Here is a 20397-nt window from a genome sequence, read left to right on the forward strand (position 1 = left end):
TAATCACCCAAGCTTTAAAATGAGATTTTTGTTCTGTTTTTTTTTTTTTTTTGAGACGGAGTCTCGCTCTGGCACCCAGGCTGGAGTGCAGTAGGGCAATCTCCACTCACTGCAACCTCTGCCTCCCGGGTTCAAGTGATTCTCCTGCCTTGGCCTCCTGAGTAGCTGGGATTACAGGCATGTGCCGTCATGCCTGGCTAATTTTTGTATTTTTAGTAGAGATGGAGTTCACCATGTTGGTCAGGCTGGTCTCGAACTTCTGACCTTGTGATCCACCCTCTTCAGCTTCCCAGAGTGTTGGGATTACAGGCGTGAGCCACCGCGCCTGGCCTTGTTTTGTTTTTGATGGATAATGTAATTGTTGACTGGGAAGGGGGCATCACTGTCTGCTGATGGGGCCTGGGTGCTTGCGGGGGTGCTCTGAATGTAGTGAAGGAGCACTGTCTTCCTTCCTCCAGGTGCCAGGTGCTGCCCTTTTTGTCTCAGGTATAGCTCTCTCTCTCATTCTACCAGGACTCTATCTCTCCAGCACTTATCCTTTCTCATGTGCTTGCCTGTGGCCCCCGATTCTGCCCTTTTCATTTTAGCACCTCTGTAATTCACTGACACTGCTAATCTGGGCCTCTGTGGATTTGGGGTACTCATGGATTTCTCTGCTTTCTCTGCGAAGCTCGCAGTGCAGGCTTCCAGTAGCAGGAGTCAGGATTTTCTTTTTGTTGTGCGTTCTCCTTCGGCCTCTGGCTGCTGACTCTGTGTGTAGTGACTGTGGTCTTCTACCTTATCCTCCCCAGGCCTAAGAGTCGACCAGGGAGCAGCTATGAGCCTGGGGGCTTAGCCAAAGCTTGGGAAGCTTCATTGTGCAGTAGACCAACCCTCTGTTCTATGTCCCACTTGGCCCTATCCTCTGGAGAGTAGCTTCTCAGAGCTTTCTCCCAAGCTTGAGAGCCAGCAGGAGGATGGAGGGACCCAGGTGCAATCCCTACAACACAAACTTTTTATTGTTTCTCTCCTACAGGCCCAGCAACAACTGGGAATGGAAGACAAGGATGACAGCCAGTCCAGCCAAGATGAGCTGCAGAGCAAGCAGTCCAAAGGCTTGAAGAGGTACCGTAGGTGGGAGGATATCCCCAGGGACATGAGATGTGGTGTGGCTTCAGGGTGGTGTGGACTTGGGCAGAATTCTTGGCTTTGGTGGCTGGCCTGGCTCAGTGTACACTTGCTTGACGGCAGATGGTAAGCTGGCTGGATGGCCTTGCAAGGTTTCTGTGTGCACATGCATGTGTATCTGTTTGTGCATGTGGGTGTACCTGCAGTGTGTATATGTGTGTGTATATGTTTGTACGCATGAGTGGACCCTCTGATTCTGCACTGAGATGGGAATGTGAAGTGCCACTGGGTGCATTTGGCAGGACTCTGGGCACCATTGTGGGGCCAGGGCTGATTAAGCTGTGTGTGATCCAGGGCTGCTTATGGGCCAGGGCTGAAGAAACCTTCTGGAAGTCTGGAGGCGTTACATTGGAGGGTTGGTGCTGCAACTCAGAGCTCTGAGCCAGGGCCCTGCCACATCAGAAATGGCTGCAGCTGTCTGTGTGTGATGTGACAGGGGTTCTAAGCTTCTCAGGCCTGAGCCTCGTGACAAGGACTGCCACCCTGGCAGGGGAAGGAGAATGGTCATTTCACTTTTGGACCTGCAGAAACTATCCATGACAGCTTCATGCATTTTCTGGTCTGACCTCTTGAGTCTGGCTTCTCTTTTTCTCCCCACTCAGTTCTTCTACCCCTCCCTGGCCCCAGTGATGGTGAGCTTTGGGGATGGGTACATTTGTGAGTATGTCCAGCTTTTACTCCTGAACCAAGCAGAGGCAGCACAGGGACCCCTGGGAAGCCTGACTTCAGTCTAGGCAAAAGGAGGGCTCAGGAGGGACTCTCTCGTTCCTGCATGTCTGGTTGCCTGGCCCCACTGTGGCTCTCCATGGATGGATGTGGGGGCGGGGCTGGGGCATAACCTAGGAAGAGGGATTGACCTAGGTCCACACACTGCACTCCCCAGTTCTATTCCCACTCTTCATATGGAGGTTCCTGACTCTGCTGCTCTGACTGGCCTGACCAGGTTATCTCTTCCACTTCTGCACGAGGAGCGGGCCCAGAGTCCCCCTTGCAGCCTGGCCACCCAAGAAGAGCCCCCCCAGGGCCCTGAGGGGCAGCCCGAGTGGAAGGAGGCAGAGGAGCCTGGGGAGGACTCTGTAGCCAGCCTCAGCCCGCTGCTCTCCCTCCAGAGGTAAGGATGAGGGGAAACACCCCCGGTGGTGGCTGCTCTGCCTGTAGCGGGTTTGTGTGCTAGTGGTGAGAGAGATGGGGTTGGCTTGGGGAGGGAGCTAGGGTGGGTTTGTACCCTCAGCAGCAGCAGCAGAGGGTCTGCTTAGTGTCCCATGGGAGCTGGATATGAGGAAATGTGCCTCTTCCTACACAATGTGCCTCAGTCTACAGCTGAAATTAGAGTATGTGGTCTGATTAGAGGAACTTAGAGACTCTTGAATAAGGAGGTATCTCTTTTGTCTCAGCTGCCTCCCTGCCAGGGGCCAAGCAGAGACTGTTGTTACTCTGGCTGCTGCATTGCTGCCAGGGAAGCCCTGTCTCTAGTCCCCTCCCTGCCAGCACCCCTGTTTTCAGTAGTCATCCTACTTCTAGTCACTCAGCTACCCCAGTTGGAGCCCTGTTAATGTGCTTGGCCCAGGGAGAGGGAAGCCCAGATCACTCTGAATCTAGCCGAGAGATCCTTTGCATCCTAGCTTAGTTCAGAGCCTGGTGGACATTTACTAGTTCTTTGTCTCCCTAGCAAGAGAAAGATGCTGATCTTATAATTCATTGGGTTAGAATGAGTCACTAGGGAACCTGAGCAACATCGATGTGCAGTCAACAGCATCCACTGAATACCTGCTGTGTACGGAGCTCCTGGAGTACCCATAACCATCCTGCTTCCATTGTGAGGCAGGAGTCTCTGGTCTTTGATGTAGATAATTCAGGGAGAGGAAGGGAGGGGAGAGGGAGGTTTAATACCTGAGGTCGGGAAACTATTGGGGCTGTCTCTCTTAACTCTGTCATAGCTTTTTGACCCCAAATGGCGTGCGTCTTAAGCCTCTTGGTTTCTTACTGGCTTTAACATAGTTGTTTCCTTACTGACATCAAGGGAGCAGGCCCCAAGCCCACCTGCTGCCCATGAGAAGGGCAAGGAGCAACACTCCCAGGCTGAGGAGCTGGGCCCTGGACAGGAAGAGGCAGAGGAGCCTGAGGAGAAGGTGGTGGTCAGTCCCACCCCGCCAGTCTCTCCAGAGGTGTAAGGGCCAGTTTTACATGTCTGTCCCTGTCCTCCACTGTGTGTGGGCTGCTTCCATGCCTATTCACTCTTGGGTGGTGGAAAGCGGGGCACTGGCTCTGACCAGGGGTTAGAGTGTAGGGGAGATTGAGCATATCCTTGGTGCTCTGTGTGTGGCCTCAAGAGCCCCACGCAGGCGTGACTAATCCTTAATGTGGGGTTAGCTTCTGCCCCTGGGGCTCCTGGTCAGGACTTGAGATACAAGGACGGATGGTTGGTACTTCCCAGCTCATTTGCTGAGCTTGCTAAATCATGTTTCCTGTCTACCAAGTACTGTTTTTCTCTTTACAAATGTTGTTAAGGTTTGTATATATACCACAGTACACAGACATGAAGTGTACAATTCAGTGGAGATTTGCATCTGTGCACACTGTATAATGGCCGCTCAGACATGGAATGTCTCCAGCCCTTGAAGACATTTCCTCATGCCCCTCTCAACCCACCCATCCCAGGTCTTTCTTCACTGTTCTGGCCTCTGAGTTCCAAGTTCTGACCAAAGGGTCATTTTTCCAGTTCTCCATTTCACATAAATGGAATTATACAGTATACAGGATTGATCTTTGGTGCTTGTACTCAAAACTCAATGTGTTTTTGTGATTCACCTATGTTGTTTCACCAAGTGCTTCTAAAATTTAGAAATCATTTAGCTTTTCTCCTTCCATTCTCACCCTTCCCCTTCCTACCCATTTTTCAGGTGAGGAAACAGAGGCTCAGAGAAGTGAAGGAATTTGTCTAAGGCCACATTGCTAGTCAGCGGCAGAATTAGAACTAGATTCTAGGCAGGGCATGGTCTGTAATCCCAGCACTTTGGGAGGCCGAGGCAGGTGGCTCACCTGAGGTCAGGAGTTCGAGACCAGCCTGGCCAACATGGCAAAACCCTGTCTCTACTAATAATAAAAAAATTAGCTTGAGCATGGTCGCAGGCACCTATAATCCCAGCTACTTGGGAGGCAGAGGCAGGAGAATCGCTTGAACCTGGGAGGCAGAGGTTGCAGTGGGCTTAGATTGTGCCACTGCACTCCAACCTGGGCAACAAGAGCAAAACTCTGTCTCAAAAAAAAAAAAAACAAAAAACCAAAACTAGATTCTAGTCACTAGAGCCCTAGACTTCTGACTTTAATCTGCAGCCACTGTTCCTTTTCTCTGCATGGAGAAAGATAAAGGTCAGGACTTAAACACTTTCCCTTCTGTGAACTGAGCAGGTCTAAAGGATTTGGGACTGACTGGTAAGCAGAGACGGGTTCATGCACACATTACTCACAGGAAGTTCATGCACACTTTACTCACTGAGAGCTGGTGAGCTCAGGATTTCATGTTGTCACCATAACATTGCAAGAGTGGTGTAGGGAAGGGGTGGTCACGTTTTTCAGATGCTGATACATCCTACAATGAAAACTGTGACCTGGAGGAATTACACAGCTTTCCTATCTCCTTGGTGGCTGTGGTCAGCCAGTTCAGGATGCTTTCTTTGAGGACAGGAGGTGGATGTAGTTCAGAGAGAAGAAGATTGGACAGAGGTCAGGGGGGTGTCTTCCCAGGACCTTTAGAGGCAGCAGGGCTCAGTTGGGGCCTCGGCTTCCCTGTCTCCTCCCCGGCTGCGTTGGCTGATTCATTCCCTTCCCTTGTGTTTCTCCTGCCATCCCAGTGAGGCTGCCCTGCTAGGGTCTCAGAGATGCTTGACCATGCAGTCTCAGTTTACACCATCCCCTTAGGAGATGCCTTCTGTTCCTTTCCTGAGTCTGTTTAAGCCCCATCACGTCCTTGTTATTAATCTTTACAGCTACGTTAGGAATGGATGGGTTATCTAGGTTTTGTGGGAGTAGTTCTGTGTCTTCCAGCTTCCAAAGGTGTAGTCAAGCTGGATCCGAAGGGTTAGGAGAAGAGGGCAGGCTAGAGGGAGCAGGTAGGGCCAGGAGGCAGCACGTGTCACTCACTGAATGCTTTCTGGCCAACTGGCCAAGGCCAGGACTAGGAAACAGCAAGATCCTCCCCTTGTCATGCCAGCATCCTTCCTGAGGGTTTTCAGAGAAGAGGATAAAGGAATCAGAACACCAAGTTGAGTATGAGAGGAGATGTTCTTTTGTGGTAGTACCATGAAAACCATTTTGGTGTTTCTAGGTGCTATTTCCCAGCCCTCCGCTCTCTCACTTCCCCCTCTCTCCCTGGCTTCCCTTCTTGCTTTCTCTCAGGTAAATTTGAGCTACTTGGTGGCCAGCCTGGAATGATTATGTTCCTGCAGAGCCTCCCCTTTGTCACCCAGTGTAGGAAACTAGGTCCCACTGATTCTGATACATGAGGAGTTGGCCTAGAAATAGGAGCTGTTTTTTCCCTTGGAGTCCTCAACTTCCCAATCACGTCACAGGTCTTTCAGGCATTGTTTAGTGCCTTGGACCTAAGCTAGGAGTTTGAACTACCAGATCTTTAAAACTGGGTGAGGGAGAAGAGGTCCACTGACAGACAGCCCAGCTTGCCTCTGTGCAAGCTCACTGGTGCGCACAGCCTGGGTACACGCCCCACGTGGTTTGATGCCCCATCTTCACACAGCATCTGTCCCTAGGGCTCCACATAGCTGTGCAGCCTGCAGGAGAGAGACATTAAAAGGTACCATCTCAGGGAAAAAAGATGTTTTCAGCCAAGGTTGGAAATGAGTTGGAGGGTTGATGAGGCAGAGAGCTGTGGGGGAAGGCGCCTTCTGAGGGCAGGATTCTCAGAGGAGGTGGCAGCCACATCTCTTACATCTGCCACAGTTGGGCTATGTCAGGGGACTGAGAGGAAGCCAGGCTTTGGAAGGAAGGAGACGGAGTTGGGAGCACAAAACAATTGCAGGCAGAGCTCAAGATTGTTTCTGGTCTGAGTTATGATTTTAAGAAAGGGGAAAGGGAAGGTCTTTATGGTAATTTAGAGATGACAGTAGCCTGTCCTGTCTTCCTTCTCTCTCTAGTCTCAAGGTGCTGCAATGGGATTCGTAAGTCCATGTTTTCCTCTACTGTTCTAATCTGATCCTTCCTACTGCTTTCCATCTTCAGTGGGGCTCGAGCTGGAGGGAGCAGGGGTTCTGAGTCCCCAGCAGGGAGGACTGGGTCCCCTGTTGGACTCTTGCTCAGGCCTTTTTGTTTTGGGTTATGCCCACACTTTCCACTTAGGTTGACTGAGCCACTGTGCTGGGCCTGCATCAGCCTGAGTACTGTGTGAGGAGGGTGTGTGGCGAGACCAATTTCCAACATGAGATTGAGGGACCTGGAAGTGCAGACACGTTCTGGCCTTTAGGAAAGTCACTCTTAGGAGGCACAATGCTTTATCCTGCTCATGCTTTCACTGCTCAGAATATTGTCGGATTCCTCTTTGAGCATTTCCTTCAAGAACCAGAAAACAAGCAAAATAACAGTCTTTATTACTTCATACATATCTTTTTAATAGATACCATTATTCCTGATTTCACCACCTCCTGTGCATCCAGGTTAGCTCTGAATTTTTTTTACTTCTTTCTAAACATTTAATTAACTTGAAGCAGGTGGAAACATGCCCTCATGGGGAGACGGGGAACATGGCACTCATGTGCACGCTTGCTACATTTTTTCTGGCTTAGGGAAGCATCTCCTTCTGGCCCCCTTGGTGGTATGATACGGGAGTTTCCTATTCCTGGGCCTTTCTGGGCTGTTGTAGTTCTCAGAGCTAGGAGACCTGCTGCTGCTTCTCTTGTGGACCCATATACATTGGCCACTGCTCAGTTTGGGAGGCAGAAAGCAGTCTCTGGGGACTGTTCCCAAATTGCTGGCATGAGCCTTAAGCAGCAGGCAGAGCTCTAGTGGGGAGGTGGTAATGCGGCTATGAGCCATTCTAGGAAGGAATCCATTAGGGACAGAGCTTTACTCTCTTCCTGCTGCTGCCAGATCTTGAGCTGAAACTTCATATTTTGACCTTGGGCCACAACCTCCTAAGTCTGCTGAGAGCCTGCTGTGGGCCACCCTTCTCCCTACGCTCTTAAAGCCTTAAATAGCCACAGTGGGGCTTGTCCTATGGAAGAAGTGTTGACTGTATCTCTTGCCTGACCTTGGTTGACCTGACTGACTCCTGATTGTGGGCCCTCTATTAGTATTCCATATGTGATGTTCTATGTCCTCTCAAACCTTGATGCCAGAGGTGGGTGGATGTTAACACTGTGATGATGTGCCATTCTCCACCCATGGTAGGCGATCCACAGAGCCTGTGGCACCCCCAGAGCAGCTCTCAGAGGCTGCTGTAAAGACTATGGAAGAGGCAGTGGCCCAAGTACTCGAGCAAGACCAGAGGCACCTGCTGGAATTGAAGCAAGAGAAGATGGAGCAACTGCTGGAGAAGCTGTGCCAAGAAGAGGAAGAGGATATCCTCTGGCTTCACCAGCAGAAAGAGAAATCTCTCAGGTCCTGCCCTTCCGCTTAGGCACACTCCCCAGGCCTTTCAGGGATGTAAGGAGCTAGGGATTCCCTCTCAGACTGGGGACCACTGGGATGCCCATTGTTCTACCAAGACCAACTAAAGTTGGGAAATTTTACCCAACAATTTCTGCTCATATCTCACTGGTTACACCTAGATGCAGAGAACACTGGGAAATGTAGTCCTTTAGCTGACTTCTTTACCCAGTGGAATAAAAACAGGGTTCTGTTTGTAAGGAAGAAAGGGTGAATGGATAGTAAGCTGTTAATGAGCCATCTGTCACAGTCCCAGGATGGGAAAGGCACTACAAAAAGGTGTTCACATATTTCATTTTCTTGGCAATTTAACTAAAGGCTAAGTCTTGTGCTCTTGTACAGAACATCCAAAAGTGGTAGAAAATTGTTATTTTTAGATGACACCTTGAAAAGTACATATAAAATGTTTACACTTAATTTAGAGAAAATAAAACCAACATACAAGTACTGGGAAGGTTGGCGCAATCTCTCATGAGCCCAGCACAGGAACCACTGACCCAGGGTCTGTCCTTGTATCACTTCCTTGTGGGTCTTCCACCAGGGAGCATCCCAAAGAACAGACACCTCTGCCCTCTTAGCCTCCTCCTCTTCCAGCCAACTGAGAATTGGGTCAGGGGCCCACCCAAGGATGTGACTCACCTTAAGGTGCAGCGCCTTGGAGGAAATCCTGGCGGTGTGTTCCCATCACCCCACCAGTCTCCTCCCCTCTTCCTGGTTTCCCTGAGCTTGGCTGACTGTGCTTTCCATTCCTCTCCTAAGGCCCCTGACTCCAGAGGCCCTCTTAGATTGTAGGGAAGACTGGCATGCCCGAAGTGTCTTGATTCACGGCCTGGAACACAGTAGTTGCTGAACAAATGGTAGCAATTGCTTTTATTTTCACTCGAAATCAATGCGTATTCAGGCAGTCTTAACTAAGTGATTTCTCTGTGGACAGTGCCTTGCCTGGCTTTCTTCAAAATAGTTTATCACCAGAACCTGTTTCTGTGTTGACCAAGCCTTTCTGAGGAATGGGCTCTCTTTCCCTCTGCTGGGAACTTCCATGTAGTAGAAATTTTTGGAATCCATAGCTGATCTTGTAACAAATATTTCTGGAATGAGAAGGCAGGCAGGCTGGCCCTTAGCTTCTTTTACTGTAAAATGAGGGGATTGCACTTAAAACCTCTAAAGTCCCTGCCAGTTCTAACATTGTGTTGCTGTGTATAAAATTTAGTCATAGGGCAAAGAGAAAGGGTTTCTGGGGAATCTAGAAGGAAGGATTTTTACTTAATTCAAATTTCCTCTCTTAATGGAAGAAAGTCATGGTGTTGGTATTTTGAAATAGGAAAGAATCCTGGCCAGGTGCGGTGGCTCACGCCTGTAATCCCAGCACTTTGGGAGGCCGAGGCGGGTGGATCACGAGGTCAACAGATCGAGACCATCCTGGTCAACATGGTGAAACCCCGTCTCTACTAAAAATACGAAAAATTAGCTGGGCATGGTGGCGTGTGCCTGTAATCCCAGCTACTCGGGAGGCTGAGGCAGGAGAATTGCCTGAACCCAGGAGGCGGAGGTTGCGGTGAGCCGAGATCGCGCCATTGCATTCCAGCCTGGGTAACAAGAGTGAAACTCCGTCTCAAAAAAAAAAAAAAAATCGTAAATCTTTTTTTGGCTTTAGAATTTGGTGCAGAAGCTTTTCAAAGGATTTGTTTTCCAAATCATGGTTTTCCTAGGCTAGAATTCTCTGAGTTCACAGCATGCATCCCCTGGTCATGTGGGGCTGTGAGAGGAGTTACCTGAAAAGGATGTGGTTTGTGGAAGGAGGGGGATGTCTGCTTAGGATGAAGTGGCCACTGCTGTTGGTCTATGAATAAGATAACCTTTCGTGGACATCACGGCTTGCTTATAGTTTGGGGCTAGGTGATGCTGTTCAAATTCAGTTAATTTTTTAAGCACCTACTTTATGTCAGCTACTGTGTGTGGTACCTGGGATAGAACAGATTTTAAGAGAAGATTCTTTCTGTTGAGAAACCCAGACTTGCAAGGAAAAACAGAGATATAGAAGATGAATCATGATGCCATGTGATGCATGGTGCAGAGTAGCATGGGATAAGAAAGGTCCACGTGTAAACTGGGCTGGGCGCAGTGGCTCACGCCTGTAGTCCCAGCTACTCGGGAGGCTGAGGCAGGGGAATCACTTGAACCCAGGAGGTGGAGGTTGCAGTGAGCTGAGATTCTGCCACTACACTTCAGCCTGGCGACAGAGTAAGACTCTGTCTCAAACAAACAAACAAACAAAAAAAAAAAACAGGACCACATGTAAAGTGATGGGAACAGAATTGATGAACTTGGGAGGGAGTTGGAAAGACTTCCCAGAGAGGGAGCTGGGTGTTGAACAATGAATATTGGTTTGCCAGATAGAAAAGGGAATTCGTGGCAGAGGAACTAGCAAGATCAAAGGCGAAGAGGCAAGGAAGAATGTGGTAGAATGGAGGGATGGTGATTCAGCTGATGTGCCTAGAACAGAGTCTTGTCAGAGTAAAAAGAATGTGGAATCAAGTTGGCATCTATAGCTATCCTTGAGTGAGTGCCATGTGGAGGTGAGGGTGTTGACAGAGGAGAGCCTTTGGAAGAAGTGCTGTACTAAAACCCAGAAGCCCTGTAGCTTGATCTTTTTTTTTTTTTTTTTTCTTTTTTGGAGACATAGTGTTGCTCTGTTGCCCAGGTTGGAGTGTAATGCAGTGGTGTGATCTCTGCTCACTGCAATTTCTGCCTCCCAGGATTTCTCCTGTCTTAGCCAGCAAGTCTCCTGTCTCAGCCTCCCAAGTAGCTGGGACTACAGGTGTGTACTAACACACCTGGCTAATTTTTGTATTTTTAGTAGAGATGGGGTTTTGCCATTATGGCCAGGCTGGTCTCAAACTCCTAACCTCAGGTGATCCACCTGCCTCAGCCTCCTAAAGTTCTGGGAATACAGGCGTGAGCCACTGCGCCCAGCCAGTAGATTGCTTCTTGAAGCAAAGGGGAGTTCATGGTCTCCTTGTGATCCTGGGAGGTATTATGAGAGACAGCCATGGATCCAGAGGCTGAGGTCAGACTTATCTTTAAGATTTAGGAAGCTTTGACTGGGCACAGTGGCTCATGACTCTAATCTCAGTGTTTTGGGAGGCCGAGGCTGAAGGATCACTTGAGCCCAGGAGTTTGAGACCAGCCTGGGCAAAACACCGAGACTCCATCTCAACAATTAGCTGGGTTTGGTGGTGCATGCCTATGGTCCTAACTACATGGGAGGCTGAGGTGAGAGGCTTGCTTAAGCCCAGGAGTTTAAGGCTACAGTAAGCCATGATCACACCACTGCATTCCAGCCTGGACAACAGAGCAAGAACCTGTCTCCAAAAAGGAAAAAAAAAAAAAAAAAAAAAAAGATTTAGGAAATTTCTTAGGCAGGCAGCAGGGCTATTGGAGGTTGAGAGCCAGAGATTATGAATAGAAGAAAGACCTTTGTGGTTTCTCTGACAAAGCCTTTCCTTTCCATCTCAGTTCCTTAAAGGAGCAGCTGCAGAAAGCCACTGAGGAGGAGGAGGCCCGGATGAGAGAGGAGGAAAGCCAGAGGCTATCCTGGCTCCGAGCCCAGGTCCAGTCCAGTGCACAAGCAGATGAGGACCACATCAGGTAAGTGTGTGCTTACCTGTGAGCTGCCCAGCCCCATGGAGGGGACCCAGGGTGCACAGGCCCATCCCCATTCCACTCTTTCCACCCAGGGCTGAGCAAGAGGCTTCCCTGCAGAAGCTGAGAGAAGAGCTGGAGTCTCAACAGCAGGCTGAGAGGGCCGCCTTGGAAGAGAAAAACAGGCAAATGCTGGAGCGGCTCAAGGAAGAGATGGAGGCTTTGGAGAAGAGTGAGCAGGCTGCTCTGAACACTGTAAAGGAGAAGGCTCTGCAGCAGCTGAGGGAGCAGCTGGAAGGAGAGAGGAAAGAAGTGAGCCAGTCAAGTGGGGACCTCACCCTCTGACATGTGTCTGGGCTGCCTGAGGAGGGACCGACTGCACAGGGAGAGGAAGGGCAAGCCTCGGGTGGACGTGCAGGTTGTGGAGCCGGGCAGAAAGTAGGTCTCTCACAGACAGGCATGGGAAATGACGAGCTGACTGCGTGGGCCCATTACTTCATATAGACTGAATCAGCTCAGGGGAAGAGCTTGCCCTGCTCTCCGTGGCAGGGCAGAGGATGCAGGAGGTGTCCCGAGGCCCCTGCAGGGTCAGGCTGGATGGCGGTGGTGGCTGGAGGTTGTCAAGCAGGGAGCCATCAGAGGCTTGAGGGGGAGTGTCGTGTGGATTTGAGGAGGTTCACCGCTGAAAGAGCTTCAGTCAGACCAGATGTTTTAAGAGCGCTCTCTCCCTCCCTGTCTCTGAGGGGCAGCTGCAAGGGCCTCACTCCCCACTTTCCTCTCCTTTCTTAGGATCAGAGGCTGGCAACATAGCAGGGATTCTCTGTCCGTACTCCCTCTACTCCAGTCACATGGAGCCTCTGAAGGTTTTAGCACAGTCTTGCTGAGCACTTGCAGTACAGTGGAGTTGCCCACTCTTGCTGTAGTTTTTCCTGTGTCTAATAGCTGAAGCTTTGCACCTCACCAAGATAAAAAGAAAGTTCTACATGGCCTGACTTAATGACAGCATCTAACTCGGTCCCCTGGCTTTGATCTTATTTAGCAGCATGAGTGCCTTCTGTGGACCTGTGGCCTAGTCCAAAGGCAGAGGGTGGGAGCAGAGAGCCGAGACTTACTAAAATGCCCCTCTCCTGGCCTTCATGTTCTGTTCATTTGCAAGTTGTCAGGGGCTGAGTTGTTTCGGAGGAGCAAAGATGTGCTGTGCTTCCTTGTGCTTCCTCTTGGCCCTGATCTCGAGGGGTTGGGGGTCAGGAGTCTTCCTGGCTCTGCCTCCTGCCATGGTCAGTACCTGGCCAGCTTCCCTCAGTCCCTTTGCTCCTCCCCAGGCGGTGGCAAGGTTGGAGAAGGAGCACAGTGCTGAGCTGGAGCGGCTCTGCTCCTCATTGGAGGCCAAGCACCAGGAGGTGAGATGCAGCATCCTGGGCCCCCTTCTTGGCTGGTTAGCAGAACTCAGCCCCATCCCTGGTCACTAGGCAGTGAGCTTCTCTCTCCCTCCAGCCCCTGGGGATGGATGCCAGATCCTCAGAATGCATCCCAGCACAGCAGCTGTATAGTCTCTCTGAGGGTCACACTCCCCTGTGTGTGCGGGGGCCTCCTCAGGTGGTCTCTAGCCTCCAGAAGAAGATAGAGGAAGCTCAACAGAAAGAGGAGACCCAGCTGCAGAAGTGCCTTGGGCAGGTGGAGCACAGAGTTCACCAGAAGGCTTATCACATGATTGAGTATGAGCAAGAGGTGAGCGCCACTCTGTCTTCCACATTTGTGTGCACCTGTTGTGGACTCTCTTATGGTCTACTGAGCTTTCCTAGCCTCAGTGGCCTCCAGTTTGCTTTGGATGGCTCAGCTGGGATTAGTTTTTCTGGTTCCATTTTTATGCCTTGGTTCCCTTGAAGCCAGGTACTCCTCCAGTCTGATGCCCCTATATAATGTGGGGAGGAGGTGTTGGGGGTATGGCTGTGTGCTGACCATGTGTTCTGTATGTTGGGAGAGACTGGGGAAATGTGTGTACGACCCTCAGCACCAGCCCTGAGTGCTGGTCCACCTCGGTTCTGCATGCTGCATTCCTGCCGTCTCCCCTGCAGCTTAGCAGTCTTCTGCGAGAGAAGCGCCAGGAAGTGGAAGAGGAGCATGAGAGGAGGCTGGACAAGATGAAGGAGGAGCACCACCAAGTGATGGCTAAGGCCAGAGAGCAGTATGAAGCTGAGGTAGCATGCACACGCACACATACCTTGGGGTCCTTCCCACCTGGCTGTCAGGGAGAGGAAGGGGATAAACTGTGGTCAGGGATTATGGGAGGTTTTCTCCCCTGGTACCCTGTCACAATGATGTTTTCTGCCTTTTTTATTAAAGCATGAGAAAAACCTCCTCCTAATGAGGGGCATTTCCTCTTTTATCAGGCAGGCTGCACTTTCTGCTGATGCTAAAAAGAACCTCCATACACTGAGCTTATACTGTGTGCCAGGAACTGTTCTGAGCTCTTTATCTATTTCATCTCATTTAGTCCTCACACTGTCCCTAGGAAGGATCTATCGTTATCTCCCTTTTAAAGATGAGGACACTGAGACCTGGAGAGTTTAAGTAGCTTCCCAAGATTACAACCAGCTAATAAGTAGAAGAGCTAGGATTCAAGCCCAGGCCATTCGACTCCAAACTCTCCAAAAACTGGAGAGTTTCCTCCCTGCAACACACATCACCAGGATTCCTCAACATCTCAGGACACCAAGAAATAGACTGGAAAGAGCCAAATCATACTGAAATTCTCCCCATTTAAAGCCTTTGGCCTTAAGGTGGGAAAGTTCGGCGACTTGAGTGGACCCAAGCTGGCCTGGCTTGCTCACATTGAGGGTGAACGGTGGGTGGGTGGAGAGTGGCTGACTGTAGCCCATAGCTGGGCCCCTGAAGGGCATTAATGCTACTGCTCCAGTAACTGGAACCAATATCCTAGACTCTTTGTAGGATCTTTCCCAGGGCAGAAATAGCCATCTTGTGATAAAATTTGCCACACCCCTTTCCCAACCAATTATGACCTTGCTGAAGAATATTGATAATTTATCAGTGACCTCTTGTTCCTTAAGGAGGAAAAGTTGTATATAGTGGAGTCATAGGAGAGCCAGAGAGGGATTCCGTCATGGTGTCTGGCCAGCCTCTGCTTCAGCTGTAGAGGGCTGCAGGCTTGCGGGGGCCAGGGCTGGTGACGTGCTTGTAGCCCTCCTCTTCTCCAAGAGCAGGCTTTCGGGAGCTGATGGTGTCCCTGATCTTACTGATTCAAGGCTGCAGGGCTGGCGGAGCTATGACTTTTGTGGTGGAAGGGGCTGCTGCAGTTTCCCACTGGTGGGCCCACCCTCCTTGCAGGAGAGAAAGCTGCGGGCTGAGCTCCTGGGGCACCTGACGGGAGAGCTGGAGCGCCTGCAGAGGGCCCATGAGCGAGAATTGGAGACCGTGAGGCAGGAGCAACACAACCGTCTTGAGGACTTGCGGCGCCGGCACAGGGAGCAGGTGAGGGGCTTGGGGCAGGGTGAGCCCACTGTGACCCCTCCATGCACAGCAGGAGGGTGCTGGGAGCAGACACCGGTGGCCCCAGTAGGATGGAGCCTGAAAGCTTCTGGAGTGGGAGTCTCTCATTGGCCATCCTCAAACTGGGGCATCCTTGCTCCTTTGTTTTCTGGGCCAGGGAACACACCCAGGATTAGAACTAGAGGTGGGCCCCTGTAAGGCATTGTGGTTGACACCTTCGTGTCTCCTTGCCCCAGCAGGAAATAAACAAGGTGTGGTGCCTTCCTGAGAGGCTGCAGGGGCACACAGGGAGGAAGCCTGAGCCCAGAGTTGAGGTTGCGGTGTGGCATGGTGGGTTCTGGAACCCCCTCCTGCCCCTCAGCTAATGCCTTACACTCTTTCTCTGCTTATGTCTTTCTCTTTCTGGGCAGGAAAGGAAGCTCCACGATTTAGAGATGGAACTTGAAACCAGAGCTAAAGATGTCAAGGCCAGATTGGCTCAGCTGGAGGTCCAGGTGAGGGATCTGCAGGGGCCCTTGACCTGAGTCATAGCTCCTCTAGCAGAGGACAGGCCCTGCCCCTCAGACCTGGGATCTGCAGTCAGACAGAAAATTCTGTCTCTTTCCTGCAAGGAGGAGACCGCCCGGAGGGACAAGCAGCAGCTGCTTGATGTACAGAGGCAGGTTGCTCTCAAGAGTGAGGTTTGTCTCCCTCTTTTGTCTTCCCTCCTGTTTTTCCTCCGTTCCCTGTCTTTATTCTCCCTGTTCCTCACATTTTATTCATCTGATCTGTTGGGCACTGGTGTTGCAAACTCTGTTGGCCAGTATTCCACAAATAGTGCCACTCCGTGGATCCCACTTGGGAACTCAGTGAGGCTGTGGTGGGACAGGAGGCTGCAGAACTCCTGACCTCAGAGGTAGTGACTTCAGTGACTCTGAGTTCATCCCCAGCCCATCCCCTTCTTTCTTCCCTACCCTCTAGTGCTGCCTGTTCTCTGTGCTGTCTCTGGGTGCCTCTATCTTTCCTTCTGCCCCTAGGAAGCCACAGCCACCCATCAGCACCTGGAGGAGGCACAGAAGGAGCACACCCACCTGTTGCAGTTAAACCAGCAGCTCCGGAAAATTCTCGATGAGCTGCAGGCCTGCAAGTTGGAGCTGGAGTCCCAAGTAGATCTGCTGCAGGCCCAGAGCCAGCAACTGCAGAAACACATCAGGTAGTGTGGGCACCCTGTGCTTAGCCCTGCTGGCTGCCTCCTGCCCGCCCTCTGACCTCTGCTGCTTGTGTCATGGCCCAATTAATAGGGAGAGGTGGAGTCCCAGCTTGGGAGCTAGGCAGAAGAGCCTGTGGCTACTTTTTGTTAGAGAGTTGGTGTTGTTAAGATACTGTGAAAAGCAGGGGATCCCTGGTGCTATTGCTTGTGCCTCAGCCCTTCCTTAGGGACTTTGACAGATGGGAGTGAGGGGATGGAGATGGTTCTGGCTCACTTCGTCAGACCCCATCTTCACCACCACACCCAACGGCCCCGCTGCCTCTCATTCCCCTTTCCCTCCACAGCAGTCTGGAGGCTGAAGCTCAGAAGAAGCAGCACCTGTTGAGAGAGGTGACAGTTGAGGAAAGTAATGCTGCTCCACAGTTTGAGCCAGATCTCCACATTGAGGACCTGAGAAAGTCCCTTGGGACAGTGAGCTGGGGCCTGGGGGGTGGGGCACCAGGAGCGGGATGGGGCATTGGGAAGGGCTAGGCATCAGGGGAGTACTTCCAGAGGGGACGGGTTATCAAGAGGAATGGAGCCCCAGGAGGGGAGGAGTATAAGTGGGGCCAAGGCCACAGGAGGGGCTGGCTCTGTTCTCTGTGGGTCTGTTCTTATCATCCCCAGCTTCCAGTCATGTCCACCAGTCAGATGATATCTATAAGTAAACAGTGCCTGGCAGCTGGAGAGCCATTTTCTTATCTAGGCCACTGGGAGGGGCTTTGGGGTCTCTCAAGCCTGCAGGGTGTCTGCTTTAGCTACACTCAGTGGACTTTTTTACCATGTGTCCCTAGAACCAGGCCAAAGAGGTGTCTTCTTCTTTCTCCCAGAGCAAGGAGGACTTACACTTGGACAGGTGAGTTCCCATAGCCTGTCTTATTTCAGGTTAGGGTACCATGAAGGGGTAAGTGAGTACCTGCATCCTAGAGCTTGGGTGAGCTGAAGTGAGCAGACAGTGATCACCAGTAGGACTTGGTTCATGGGGAAGGCTATGGAGGATTAAGGAATTCTCTCTGGCAAGCCAAGAAACTGCCTACTGTGACCTTTGACATGGCATTCTTCTGTAGTGGAGAAGCAGATTGCTGGAAGTGTCTGGTCATCTATCTGGAGGCCCTAAGGCACGGTCCCTCTCAGAGTCAGGGTGGGGGCACTGTCAGTTCCAGGTACTGCACACTGTGGGTATTGAACAGTGGCATCCCTGCACACACACTGCCCAGCCCCAGCCCAGCAGCTCCGGTTTGTGCTCAGGGTGGGCATCTTCTGGGGAAGTGGCTATGTGACCCAGAGCCGAGTTCTTAGAGGCTTCTGTTTTCCTTCTTTTACTCTCCTGCCCCAGCCTATCCTCCCACAATGTCCTGCACTACCTCTCTGCTGAGGGGGTAGCCCTCCGTAGTGCCAAGGAATTCCTGGTGCAGCAGACACGCTCCATGCGGAGGCGGCAGACAGCTCTGAAAGCTGCCCAGCAGCATTGGCGCCGTGAGCTGGCCAGTGCGCAGGAGGTGGCCAAAGACCCCCCAGACATCAAGGCCCTGGAAGATATGCACAAGAACCTGGAGAAGGTCAGGAGCCTTGGGAAGAGCCTACCAGCCCTGTGCGGGTGGGGGTGGGGGAGTCAGCAAAACATTCCTCTGGGCTCCCCTTCAGTTTCTCATCCTCAGGACTCCATGAGAGTGGCCACCTTTGTCCTGGGTCACTTATATTTACATGGTCATGCATAGCATGCAAACACCTTTTCTAGTAGTAAATCATTTGAACCTCATGATAACTATATTAGTCTGTTTTCACGCTGCTGATAAAGACATGCCTGAGACTGGGAAGAAAAAGAGATTTAATTGGACTTACAGTTTCTCATGGCTGGGGAGGCCTCAGAATCATGGCAGGAGGCGAAAGGCACTTCTTACATGGTGGTGTCATGAGAAAGAAGCAAAAGCAGAAACCCATGATAAACCTGTCAGGATCTTGTGAGACTTATTCATTATCATGAGAACAGTATGGGGGAAATGGCCCCCATAATTCAGATTATCTCCCACCAGGTCCCTTCCACAACATGTGGGAATTATGGGAGTACAAGATGAAATTTGGGTAGAGACACACAGTCAAACCATATCATCCCACCCCTGACCCCTCCAAATCTCATGTCCTCATGTTTCAAAACCAATCATGCCCTCCCAGCAGTCCCCCAAAGTTTTAACTCATTTCAACATTAACCCAAAAGTCCACAGTCCAAGGTGTCACCTGAGACAAGGCAAGTCTCTTCTGCCTGTGAGCCTGTAAAATCAAAAGCTAGTTACTTCCTAGATATAGTGGGAATATAGGCATTGGGTAAATATAGCCATCCCAAATGGGAGAAATTGGCCAAAACAAAGGGGTTACAGGGCCCATGTAAGTCTGAAATCCAGTGGGGCAGTCAGATTTGAAAACTCCAAAATGATTTCCTTTGACTCTGTCTCTCACATCCAAGTCATGCTGATGCAAGAGGTATGTTCTCATGGTCTTAGACAGTTTCGCCCCTGTGGCTTTGCAGGGTATAACCCCACTCCTGGCCACGTCCACAGGCTGGTAATGAGTGTCTGTAGCTTTTTGAGGTGCACAGTGAAAGCTGTTGATGGATCTACCATTCTGGAGTCTGGTGGTTGGTGGCCCTCTTCTCACAGCTCCACTAGGTGATGCCCCAGTAGGGACTCTGTGTGGAGGCTCCAACCCCACATTTCCCTTCTTCAATGCTCTAGCAGAGGTTCTCCATGAGGGCCCCACCCCTGCAGCAAAGTTTTGTCTGGGCATCCATGTGTTTCCGTACGTCTTCTGAAACCTAGGTGGAGGTTCCCAAACCTCAATTCTTGACTTGTTTGCATCCACAGGCTCAACACCATGTGGAAGCTGCTAAGGTTTGGGGCTTGCACTCTCTGAAACCATGGGCTGAGCTGTACCTTGCCCCCTTTTAACAATGGTTAGAGTGGCTGGGACACAGGGCACCAAATCCCTATGCTGCACACAGCTTGCGGACCCTGGGCCTGGCCCACAAAACCATTTTTTTCTCCTAGGCCTCTGGGTTTGTGATGGGAGGGGTTGCCATAAAGACCTATGACATGTCCTGGAGACATTTTCCTCATTGTCTAGGGGATTTTAACATTCGGCTCCTTGTTAATTATGTAAATTTCTGCAGCCAGCTTGAATTTCTCCTCAAAAAATGGGTTGGTCTTCCTCCCCTTCCCTCCCCTTCCCTCCCCTTCCCTCCCCTTCCCTCCCTTCCCTTTTTCTTCTCTTCTCTTTCTTCTCCTTTCTTTCTTTTCTTTTCTTTTACTCTAAGTTCTGGCATACATGTGCAGAATGTGCAGGTTTGTTACACAGATATACACATGCCATGGTGGTTTGCTGCACCCATCAACCCATCATCTACATTATGTATTTCTCTTAATGCTATCCCTCCCCTGCCCCTCCCACCCCTGCAACAGGCCCCATTGTGTGATGTTCCCCTCCCTGTGTCTATGTATTCTCATTGTTCAGCTCCCACTTATGAGTGAGAACATGTGGTGTTTGGTTTTCTGTTCTTGTGTTAGTTTGCTGAGAATGATGGTTTCCAGCTTCATCCTTTTTTATGGTTGCATAGTATTCCATGGTTTATATGTGCCAGATTTTCTTTATCTAGTCTATCATTGATGGGCTTTTTTGGGTTGGTTCCAAGTCTTTGCTATTCTGAATAGTGCTGCAATAAAGATACGTGTGCATGTGTCTTTATATTAGAACGGTTTATAATCCTTTGGATATATACCAAGTAATGGGATTGCTGGGTCAAATGGTATTTCTGGTTCTAGATCCTTGAGGAATCACCACATTGTCTTTCATAAGACAATGTCTTCCATAATGGTTGACTAATTTACGCTCTCACCAACAGTATAAAAGTGTTTCTCTTTTTCCACATCAGCATCTGTTGTTTCTTGACTTTTTAATGATCGACATACTAACTGATGTGAGATGGTATCTCATTGTGGTTTTGATATGCATTTCTCTAATGACCAGCAATGAGTTTTTTTCATGTTTGTTGGCCGCATAAAGGTCTTTTGAGAAGTGTCTGTTCATATCCTTTGTCCACTTTTTGATGGGTTTTTTTTTTTTTTTTGTAAATTTAAGTTCCTTGTAGATGCTGGATATTATTAGCCCTTTGTCAGATGGATAGATTGCAGAAATTTTCTCCCTTTCTG

The 20397-nt window shown here is 50.4% G+C and overlaps 1 protein-coding gene across 50 annotated transcripts in view; it reads left to right on the forward strand.

Annotated features, from left to right (window-relative positions):
• The window catches only part of CEP164 (centrosomal protein 164), a 77826-nt gene that overhangs the window by 48040 nt on the left and 9389 nt on the right, over positions 1-20397 (forward strand). For 6 of the 50 annotated variants that reach the window (XM_078339555.1, XM_078339572.1, XM_078339560.1 and 3 more), the window contains 15 exons: positions 1016-1104; positions 2111-2278; positions 7564-7773; positions 11338-11469; positions 11559-11775; positions 12786-12863; positions 12958-13191; positions 13539-13661; positions 14809-14952; positions 15381-15464; positions 15582-15650; positions 15987-16162; positions 16504-16630; positions 16993-17054; positions 17535-17757. In XM_078339555.1, the coding sequence (XP_078195681.1) occupies positions 1016-1104; positions 2111-2278; positions 7564-7773; positions 11338-11469; positions 11559-11775; positions 12786-12863; positions 12958-13191; positions 13539-13661; positions 14809-14952; positions 15381-15464; positions 15582-15650; positions 15987-16162; positions 16504-16630; positions 16993-17054; positions 17535-17757 (2136 nt within the window). Of the gene's footprint in view, positions 1-1015; positions 1105-2050; positions 2279-3187; positions 3335-7563; positions 7774-11337; positions 11470-11558; positions 11776-12785; positions 12864-12957; positions 13192-13538; positions 13662-14808; positions 14953-15380; positions 15465-15581; positions 15651-15986; positions 16163-16503; positions 16631-16992; positions 17055-17534; positions 17758-20397 lie in introns of all 50 variants that reach the window. The other 44 variants (XM_078339548.1, XM_078339563.1, XM_078339544.1 and 41 more) reach the window with 19 other exon arrangements.

This window comes from Callithrix jacchus, chromosome 10 (assembly GCF_049354715.1).
Source record: "Callithrix jacchus isolate 240 chromosome 10, calJac240_pri, whole genome shotgun sequence".
In the NCBI taxonomy this organism is placed as follows: Eukaryota; Metazoa; Chordata; class Mammalia; order Primates; family Cebidae; genus Callithrix; species Callithrix jacchus.